Genomic DNA, 11,265 nt, shown 5'->3' on the forward strand with positions numbered 1-11,265 from the left:
TGTGTTTTTAGTATTCAAACATTTGCAAATTTTTCCTGTTACTTTTCTCTTAGTTATTTTTAATTCTATTGTTAGATCATATTTAACGTAATATCAGTGTGGTTGCTTTGAAATCTTTGTACTTCATTTTTCTTTCCTATGTGTATTACCTTTTCTCTGTTCCTGTTTTCCTCTCTTTCCAATTTCTTGAATTGTGTATTTTTAAAAATAAAACCATTTTATTTACACTATTGATTTATTTGGTTATTTCTCCCCTTTTTGTGGTTTCGCTAAGGTTTATAATAGACATCTTTATTTTATTTATTTATTTGTTTGTTTACATTTTTATTTTATTTTGGGGAGAGATAGTGGGAATGGGAGAGGCAGAGAGAAAGAGAGGAGGATAGAGGATCCGAAGTGGGCTCCATGCCGACAGCAGTGAGCCTGATGTGGGGCTCGAACTCACAAACTGAGAGATATGACCTGAGCCAAAGTTGGATGCTCAACTGACTAAGCCACCCAGATGCCCCTATAATAGACAACTTTAAATTGTCACTGATTTAGATGTGTAAAAAGCTCAGGTAAACTCTTGACATCAAGAAAGTGGAATACTAGCTAATATGTTAAAAAAACAAAAAGATACTAGAAAAAAAATCCAGATGTTCTTGTAATTTGCTGTAGCAACACAGAGTTCGTTTGGTGTTCCTCAAATACCTCACACATACTCTTGCCTCATTGCCTTTGTACCTACAATCTTTCTGTGTGGAACATTCTTTTGCTAGATATTGTCAGTGTCATATCTCTTGTCTTTATCTGCTGTGATACTCTTAACCTCTCTCCCTGTCATATTACCTAAAAGAGCCATTCCTGCTCCTCATTTCTGTGTTCCTATTTTGACTTTTTTTTTTTTTTTTTTTTTTTTTTTTCATGATACTGATTGCTCTCTGCAGTTATATATTTGCTTGTTTGGATTCTCCTGTTTGTTCATCTTTGAATCCTTGACTCTCTCAACTATGCCTGGTAGTCAATGATCAATAAATATTTGTTAAATGAATGATAATCATTCATGTTTGTTTCTGTATAGTCTTCTTAGAAAAGACACCTAATCTCCCTGATTACTGAAAACTTAATCATTTAATTGGATTTTAGTGTGAAATTCAAATTTATTACTCAAAACCCCTTTTTATATTTTTGAATTTAACAAATGAAATATTACAAAGAACTTAGTATCTGCTGTATTTTTTCCTTTCAAAGACTTTCTGATGGTCTTTTGCTCTTGATTTTTGAGTATTTATCCTAAACAAATAATGTAAATTTCACTCTCATTCATAAATATAACTGTTTATGGGATTACAGACTAAGTAATTAATTTGAATTGTTTTGTTCTAGTTCCAAAAATTGAGACATGATCTTGAATTGGTACTCTCTACTCTTCAGTCAAAGAATGAAAAGTTAAAGGAAGACTTGGAAAGGTATATTTATATTATAATTGCCTTTAGTCACAGATATATGTTGAATTGGCATTAATGTTTTATTTGGCTATTGTTGGTTTTGTTTTTCCATGTTTAAAGGGAGCAACAGTGGTTGGAGGAACAACAACAGATATTGGAATCTCTTAATGTACTGCACAGTGAATTGAAAAATCAGGTTGTGACAATTTCTGAATCAAGGTATTAATTTTGTATTCTAGATTTTTGAAATAGGAAAAAGTTTTTTAAATGTTAACATGAAATATATAGATGAAAATAGGGGAAATTTTATTAGAAATTGTGAGTTTTACTTTAATTTTTGCCAATTGTTAGTTACATGGCCTTTTATTAATGACTTGACCTGTAGTTTCCTTATATGTTAAATAGAGAATTTTACTTTCATAAAGCTAGTTACTTGGTTTGAACAAATGAAGTTTGAACAAAGTGTTTGATCAACTTTATGAGTAACCAGTTACATATACTCATTATTTTATGTATTTTATTAGTAAAATATTTCTCTTAATTTTTAAAAAACCCATTAGAATCTTAGATGAGCTGAACACTAAAATGCATGATATAAAAGAATATAAGGAAAAGCTCTTGATTACCTTGGGTGAATTTCTGGAAGATCATTTTCCTCTGCCTGATAGAAATGTTAAAAAGAAAAAGAAAAAGGTAAGTTTTAGAGAACAAATTCATGTAGCTATTTATATATGAGATTGTTTCACATAGGTTCAAATGTAAATTTTCTGATAAATTTTTGTAGTTTATTATACATTTCAAAGACACACAGATACATGTAAAGAAATCTTCCATCATCACATTATAATACTTTTTGAAAAATTAGAAGCAACCTAGTTGTTCAATAAAATAAGATTAAATACATTTTTTAATATATCCATATAGTGGGGGAAAATATACCTTTTAAAAATAACATATTGAACTACCAAAAGAGTTATTAAAATGCTCACAATTTATTATTAAATTGATTAAAAAAACAGCTAATTAGCGGGCTTTGGGGCGCCTGGGTGGCTCAGTCAGTTAAGCGTCTCACTTCAGCTCAGGTCACGATTTCACGGGCCGTGAGTTCGAGCCCCGCGTTGGGCTCTGGGCTGATGGCTCAGAGCCTGGAGCCTGCTTCCGATTCTGTGTCTCCCTCTGTCTCTGCCCCTCCCCTGTTCATGCTCTGTCTCTCTCTGTCTCAAAAATAAATAAACATTAAAAAAGTTTAAAAAAACAAAACAAAACAAAACAAAAAAACAGCTAATTAAATTTTATGAGTCTAATTTGTACTAAAAAATGTAATAGTGCCTCTGTATGGAGGCTAGGATTTTAGGTGAGATTTGTTTTTGTTTTTACTCTTTTCAAAATTTTCCATGATGAGCATACGAAACATTTAAAATCAAAAGATATCTGTTAGTTAATGTGAGTTCTTGACTATTTAACTAGTCAAATTTAACTATTTAACAATAGTTCTTGACTATTTAACTATTTAACTAGTAGTTACCATGTAACAGACCTTTTTCACAAAAGCAAATAAATATTTCATTTGGTGACAGAAGATTGGGAATAACTACTTTAATTCCTTTTTCAAAAACAGTGCATACTATAAATAAAGAGAGCTTGTGGAAGTGGGGAAGGCATTGAAACTGGCACCAGAATGATTTTTCTAAAATATATATTTTAATTATTTTTTAACATAAAACTGATAGTTCCCTTCTAGAAGTCTATAAACTCCTTAGAGTAATGAATTTATATTCTGGATTTTGCCTATCTCTTTAGCCTCCTTTCTAACCATTCTTTATTTATCTCTTGCATGAATCCATTCAACTGTACCCTGTAGTTCCAGCAAGTATGCAATGACCTGTCTTTTTGTGTCTTATACGTTCTGTTCCTTCTGCTTACAAAACATTTCCTATCTGATGAAGATAGCAAATTCTTACTTAAGTCACTTCAAACATCATCCTTTAATACTTGTGTGAAGTATTAAATGCAGTTTATGTGTCATTTTATTAGCATTATCACATGATTTTGTAGTAATCATTTATATCTATCTCTCTCTTCACCCACCCTGCACTCTGAGCTCCTTTATGTGTTGAATTCATTTTTGTAGGTCTATTATCTTGCTTATGTATTCTAGTATCTTCTTAGTTCTTATTTACTTGTTTGTTTTTATAAATGTTTTTTAATTTTTGAGATAGAGAACAAGCATAAGTGGGAGAGGGGCAGAGAGAGGGAGACAGAGGATCTGAAACAGGCTCTGAGCTGACAGCAGCAAGCCAGATGTGGGGCTCGAACTATGAACTGTGAGATTATGACCTAAGTCAAAGTTGGATGATCAACTGACAGCCACCCTGGCACCCCCATGAATTTGTATCTGTTGAATGACTATGACTATATTAGGAAAAGAAGAGGAAGTTTTCTTTGTTTTCATATAATCTGTGTTTTTTATCCTTATTCTTCCCCTTCTTCATTGTAACTATGTGTTTCCCATTCTACCCATTGTTATTTGTATACTTTGTTCATTTCTAAAATTGTTGACAGCCTTCTGTTAACCATTTCAAGAAGTTCATGATTCCTTACCTCTTAATGATCATAATCATAGAATAACTCACATTTTCTGATTCCAGTCTTGTTTTGTTTTCACCATTTTCTTTAATCTATCAAGCTCCTCTACCAATAGAACCAGAGTTAAAGGATTCTGAAAGGAATCATTGATCACAGAAGCCATTATGGGTTTGTTAAGTTACATTTGATAAACTCACATTTTTAAAATGAAGTATATGGACCATTAATACATGTTACAAAATGATAGAGTACTCATTTTTTTTTTTCTCCCTTTGTCTGTCAAGCAGTAATACTGGATATATGAGTTAGCTTAAGCTGCTAGAGAAAAATACCATAGATTAGATGGTTTAAATAAAAGAAATATATTTTCTCACTTTTCTGGAGGCTAGAAGTCCAAGATCAAAATGCCATCTGAGTTGGTTTCTGCTGAGGCCTTCTTCCCTGGCTCTGGACAGCCATCTCTTGCTATGTCCTCACATGGCCTTTTCTCTTTTCTAGTGTAGAGAGAGCTCTTTGGTGTCTCTTTCTCTTCATATAAAGACACCATTCCAGTTGGATTAGGGTCCCACCCTTATGGCCACATTTAACTTCAGTTACTTCCATTTCCAAATGTAGTCACCAAGGAGGTTGGGACTTGAACATGTGAATTTTGAGAGAAACAATGCAGTCCATAACACTGTGTTTTGTCATTCAAAAATATGTACAAAAAAGAAAAAAAAAAACCCTGAATCCCTCCACCGTATTGTTAACATGAGGTGAACATCATTTGAGACATCTTCATAAACACATACATATATAGAAGCATAAATGGATTGATAGATGTTCAGATCAATGTAGTTTTGTATAGACCAATATAAAATAAGTATTAGATGGGGTACCTGGGTGGCTCAGTCTGTTAAGCATCCAACTGTTGATTTTAGCTCAGGTCATGATCTCATGGTTTGTGAGTTCAAGCCCTGCATTGGGCTCCACACTGACAATGTGGAGCCTGCTTGGGATTCTCTCTCTCCCTCTCTCTGCACCCCTCCCCAGCTTGTGCACACGCACGTGTGTGCACACTCTCTCTCTCAAAATAAATTTAAATAAACTTAAAAAAATAAGCATGAGATGTAATTTTACTTAAATTGATAGAAGAAAAATGTTAACTCAGATAAATATTTTTGTGCCTCAAGTTATTTTAGTTCTGGAGAGGTCCCTAATATAGAGAAAAAACAAATTACGAATAACATTATAAAAGATTAAAAGACCTAAAAAATGTTCATCTTTCAATTTTAGGCAGTATTCATTCACTCCCTGCTATTAAAGATGAAGAAATTAGCATTTCCCTATAACACCATTACAATTTATTATTTGTTTTAACTTTGGCAGGTTTATAACATTTTTATTCTGTCTCATAACATTATTTATATATGTGTTTCATGTTCACATTGTATTGGATTCAATGCTTATCATCTTTGACCATTTATTTTTGAGTTTTTAAGTTAAACTAATTGATTTGATTGGTTTCTTTGAGAAGTAATTTGTTCAAGCAGAATTCCTGGGCATTTTATTTTTTGGATTCTTGACTGATAAAAATGCTTGGTTTGCCTTCATATGCAAAGGATATTTTTGGCACATTAAAAAAAAAATTTTCAAGACCTGGTAGGGTTGTTCCATTCTTCCGAAATAGGATGTGCTGGGCCATCCTGTAGATAGCTAGGCCAGCCTGTAGATACCTTTCTGCTTCTGAGTATATGTCTGAAGAGTTCTTTATCTTTGACCTTCAGTAATTTAACAGATACCTTACAGTGTTGAGTATCATGATGATTCAGTATCATTTTTGTTTTGAAGATGACATTTTTTTTTAAATTTTTTTTTAAACGTTTATTTATTTTTGAGACAGAGAGAGACAGAGCATGAACAGGGGAGGGGCAGAGAGAGAGGGAGACACAGAATCTGAAACAGGCTCCAGGCTCTGAGCTGTCAACACAGAGCCCGACTTGGGGCTCGAACCCACAGACCGTGAGATCATGACCTGAGCCGAAGTCGGACGCTTAACCGACCAAGCCACCCAGGCGCCCCATAGATGACATTGTTTTTAGGGGCAAATTTAGGTCACATTTCGTTTAGTGGAAATTTTATTTTATTATGGTTTATATTATTTTTCATATCCTTATGTTGAAAGTTTTTTTTTTCCTGCTCTGCTTTCATTATATTTTTCCTCTGCTTTTTCTTTGATTGTCTCAATCTGTGCTTTTTTGCTATTTATTTCTGTATCAGTTCTTTAATTCTGTTTCTTTCCTCACTAGTGAATGCTGCTTTTCTAAACCACTCTTTCATTGAATAAGGTATTAGAGGTCAGGAGATTTTGAGGTCTAGCTTTACTATCTTTACTCAGGAATCACATTCATTTTCACTATTTCTTTAAAATATTTGTAGTTATGTAAGACTTTATAAGGGCTCCAAGGTAATCTTTGACTGGTATCAGGAAAGTACAGGCTGTCACTGTGGTAGATGACTTTGCATTTAATTAAATGTCTGAACTCAAAAGCTGCTGATTAGGATTAGTATTATCTTGGAGGGAGATTTCTAGCAGAACCCCTTTAGATGTTGTCCTAGATAGTAAATATATTGAATGATAGAATTAGGACTATATTTTTCAGCTGGCTAGACCTGGGCCAAATAAAATATTTAGTGAGGGACATAAAATATCTTTCTTGGGTTTGAAACATTAAAGAATGAAGGAGACATGTCTCAGCTCGATGTATGAAAGCGGCTTAGAAATTTTAGATGATGGTATGCTGAGAGGTCAGCAGGGCAAAATTGATATTTAAAAGTTAATGAATAAACTTAATAAAATTCCAGCATCTATACAAGTATGAAAGTGAGTCTTCCTTTTCATCTTTGGTGTTTGAGTCACACTTGTATCATATGGAGACTGGTTTGAAAAAGAAAAAAAGATAAATTAGAGCACATTTAGAGAGCAACTATGATATTGAGGGGCTGCAAGTCTACAGATTATGAAAAATAATTGAAGGAACTAATGACAATTAATATGGCCAAGACTTGGTCTTATAATACCATCTTCAAATATTTGAGGAATCTTGGATTGCATTGGAATGGGATTTATTCTCTATCATTCCAAGGGAAAAAGAAGCAATGAATTGAGTTAACATTAAGAACTGTCAAGAACTATAGAAAGTTGAACAAGGCTCCCTGGGAAGTAAGTTTCCTGTCCCAAAGCTGTATAAATAGGGTTTGGAATGCCATTTGTTTGAGATATTTTGATTGGAAGCCTCAAAAATTAGACTGTGTTTTACATGAGTATATGTAAAAAAATATAATTTATCCATTATTTATTTATAGGTAGTCTGAATTGTACCTTCTAGTAATTTCACTTTCTTAGAGGTTGTTTGAACTTTGTTTTTATGAACGTGATTGTGTAGTACAAGCAGATTGTTTACTTTCAGAATTCTTTTAAAATCACCTAATTCTAAATATTTGTACTATGGTATACCTTGTACCATTGCAGGTAAGAAATACTAATTTTTAAAAATTTCGTAATAAATATAGTTTAATATTCTGCCACTGGCAGAACTGAGATGTTAATTCTTTGTTATTCACATTTCTGTCAAAGACAAACATTCAAGAATCAACTGCACAGCTGATAACACTGCATGAAATGTTAGAGGTAAGCATTTTGTGTAGTTGTTTTGTCTTCAAGATTTCTTTTAATTAGTGATTTCTAAACAATTATACACAGGCTTGAAACAGAAAATACTGCTTTAGTTCTTAAACATACCAAATTTTATTAAATCAATTTTTATTAATTTATCTTTACTATAAGATAGTTTGTTTTCTATCCATTACTAGAAAGAATATTGTCATTTTTAAAAAAGAACAGTTAGAGACTAGCCCTTAATCATATTCTTAAGATTCTTACTTTAAAAAAATTTTTATGATGTTATTTATTATTTGCACAGTGAAACCCTATGCTTTTCCATTGATGGAATCTTTAGTTGGCACCTCTGTATTCTATCTGAACTACATATGTGAGTTTAAGGATTCTTTCCACATAGTTGCAGAAATCTGTACACAGTTTTAAACATGTTTCCATTTATTAATATGTAGTTTTTTTAAAAAGGAAGAAAATCGCTTATTTAAGTTAATACATGGAAATTATGACAAGCAATTATTCAAAGAGAAAAGAGATCAACATTCTTTGGTAAACAAATTTTTAATGTTTTATTATAGCTGTATCAGTTTTTTACTAAGGTATTATGAACGGTATTTTTTTCTAGATTCTTTTAAATAGATTATTTGATGTTCCACATGATCCATATGTCAAAATTAGTGATTCTTTTTGGCCACCATATATTGAGCTGCTCCTGCGTAATGGAATTGCCTTGAGACATCCAGAAGATCCAACCCAAATAAGATTAGAAGCCTTCCATCAGTAAAAGGATGGTCTCTTTTTTCACACAGTACTTAATGAATCTTGTCATTCAAGGATAATGGAAACACTGAGGATTACTTGGACAAAGAACATTATTTGCAAATCAAAGCACATAGTCCCTCTTTCATCCATAAAATGACACAAGCCACCTACAATTTATAAATGGTCCTTTCACATTCAATTAGTACCTTGGTGTTTTCAACTCGATGGAAAAGAATGCAAGTAAAAAACATTCTAGACTTAATCATAATAAACTTTTGATGTATCTTACTTCTGCAGTATTCTTTGTTAATTTATGATACTGTTACTGTAATGTTTTCCTTTTGAATTTGTGACAGTTTATTTTATGTATTTTGAGTTCCATTTGGTGCTTATATCTCTGAATTTAGCAATTATAATGGAAAGGCCATTTAATTTGTAGATGGCTTTAAAATTGACAATATCTGATATAGAAGGAATCGTAATTTAAAAGCATGTAGTAAATCTGTTCCATGTGTACTGCCTTATTTCTAGATTTAAAAATTGGAATAGAAACTAATGGATAAGTGTAGCATGAAAGCTATATCTTAATATGTATTATATAGCAAGTGATATATATTAAACCATGCTGTTTCTGTTTATTATTGCTAACAAAATTGTGTTCATAAAATTTTGTTAATTCTCCATGACCTTTCTGTAAATAAAACTCTTTGGTAAAAGTCTCTCTATCTTTTTTGGTGATGTGGCATGATATTTTAATAAATTAAATAGACTTTTTAATAGGTAGAAAAGTGAGGATATTATAGGACTCATTCAAGATTACATATAATCTAAACTAGAGAATTCCACATGCTTTTAGTACCATTAATTTTCTAAGAGGATGTAGTGTGTACTTTTATATTTGAAAATGCGGTCTGCTGTTTATCCACATTTCTTGCTTACCTTCAATACTTCATCTTTTTTAAAGTAAGCAAATACTCCTCCAAGTATATCTTATACCTTTTAGAGAGAATAGAAATACTGTTAAATTTTAGAGAATGTAAGTTCTTTTATGGGAAGATGACATATAAAGTACCTTGCTAGAATATTCAAGTTGGGAGTCAAAGGAATGAGCATCTTTTTAGTTCTTGAAGTTACTGGAGAAGGTACAAATGGTTCAGTCAGTATAACCCTGCCAATAATTCTACAAAGTAGATAGTACTGTTGTCCATGAACTTCTTTGTGTTGCAGATTACAGAATGAAATAAAGTAGTAAACATCTTGATTTATTGGGCAAATCTTCATTCACATTTTACTGATAAAGATATTGGTTAGGATTTTTTTTAGTGCAATATCTTGTGTAAGACTTTAAGGAAAACTATGATGATTACATCTCACTTTACTTGACCCAGGCTTTTTACCAAGATTATTCGCCCACTTTTGATATCAGTTATAAACAAAGTAAGTTATAGTAGAATTGTCTTGATTTGTATTCCATCTAAACTTACAGCCCTTGTAAGCTGTCTATGGTTTTGAGTATGTTGGAGAAAGTGTTTTAAGTTCTGAAGACCTTTGTGTATTTTTACTTTTCACTGCTTTAAGATGATCCCTGGAATCTATTAAGGTTTATAATTTGCTTTAATTTTACTGACTCTTAAATATGATAATGCAAAATATCAGAAAGTAATACCACATTCTAGCTTTCCCACATCAGATGATGATGTTAGCCTAATTTAAAAACAAAAAATTGATGGGGTACCTGGGTGGCTAGTTGGTTAAATATCCAACTTTTGATTTCAGCTGAGGTCATAAGCTCATGGTCCTGAGATCTAGCTCCATGTCTTTGGGAATGTAGCCTGCTTAAGATTCTCTCTCCTCCTCTGCGCTTCCCTGCTCCGTGTGTGCATGTGCACACACGCCCTCAAAAAAAAAAAAAAAAGAAAAAATTAAAAACAAATTGTTTTAGTCTACCAGAAAATATACTTAACTTTGTTATTGGTTGATGTGTATGCATGGATTGATTTTGGAGAAATTAAATATCTATTCGGTTGAAAATTCGACCCAGTTGAATATGACCCTTTTGAGACTTAAGATAAGTTTTATGTGGTTGTAGGTCTATGTTAACATTTCTGATTCCCTATTTTCCTTAATTTACTTTTTAGTTTATTTAGCTATTAGTTAACTTCTTTTTTCCCCCATAACTTTTTTTTTTTTTTTTTAATAGCCTCCACACTTAGTAAGGGGCCCAATGCAGGGCTTGAACTCACTATCCTGAGATCAAGACCTGAGCTGAAATCAAGAGTCAGAGGCTTAACCAATTGATCCACCCAGGTGTGCACCTTCCCCCAGCACATATTATATTTAGATCAGATGTCTCTAAATAACATTTATGTACATCAATACTTTGAAGTCAAGATACTTGATCTTATTTATGTATTAATAAATAAGCACATATATTTCTAAAACACAGATTTGTTTTTCAATATATTGACAACTATTTCAATATGATTTTTTAAAGTTTTACTTATTTAAGTAATCTCTACACTCAACATGGGGTTTGAACTCATGACCCCGAGACTAAAAGTCACATGCTCTTCTGAATGAGCCAGCAAGGTGCCCCTCATGATTTTTTTTTAATTGAGTTATAGTTGACATATATTTTATTAGTTTCAGGTGTACAACAAAATGATTTGATATTTGTGTATATTGTCAAATGATCACCGCAGTAAATCTAGTTATCATCTGTCACCAGGGTTAACAATTTTTTTTTTACTTGTGACGAGAACTTTTAATACACAATACAGTATTATTAACTATAGTCACCATACTGTACATTATATCCCCATGACTTCTTTG

The 11,265-nt window shown here is 32.1% G+C and overlaps 1 protein-coding gene across 1 annotated transcript in view; it reads left to right on the forward strand.

The window, feature by feature from the left end:
* Positions 1 to 9,340, forward strand: part of CENPK (centromere protein K) — a 36,540-nt gene extending 27,200 nt beyond the window's left edge. The window contains exons 7-11 of the mRNA XM_053907331.1: positions 1,369 to 1,451; positions 1,551 to 1,649; positions 1,991 to 2,123; positions 7,633 to 7,686; positions 8,297 to 9,340. Of these exons, the coding sequence (XP_053763306.1) occupies positions 1,369 to 1,451; positions 1,551 to 1,649; positions 1,991 to 2,123; positions 7,633 to 7,686; positions 8,297 to 8,455 (528 nt within the window). The 3' untranslated portion in view covers positions 8,456 to 9,340. The remainder of the gene's footprint in view (positions 1 to 1,368; positions 1,452 to 1,550; positions 1,650 to 1,990; positions 2,124 to 7,632; positions 7,687 to 8,296) is intronic.
* The last annotated feature ends 1,925 nt before the right edge of the window (positions 9,341 to 11,265 follow it).

Source organism: Panthera pardus, unplaced genomic scaffold, assembly GCF_024362965.1.
Source record: "Panthera pardus isolate Hobbes unplaced genomic scaffold, ASM2436296v1 HiC_scaffold_2, whole genome shotgun sequence".
Lineage (NCBI taxonomy): Eukaryota > Metazoa > Chordata > Mammalia > Carnivora > Felidae > Panthera > Panthera pardus.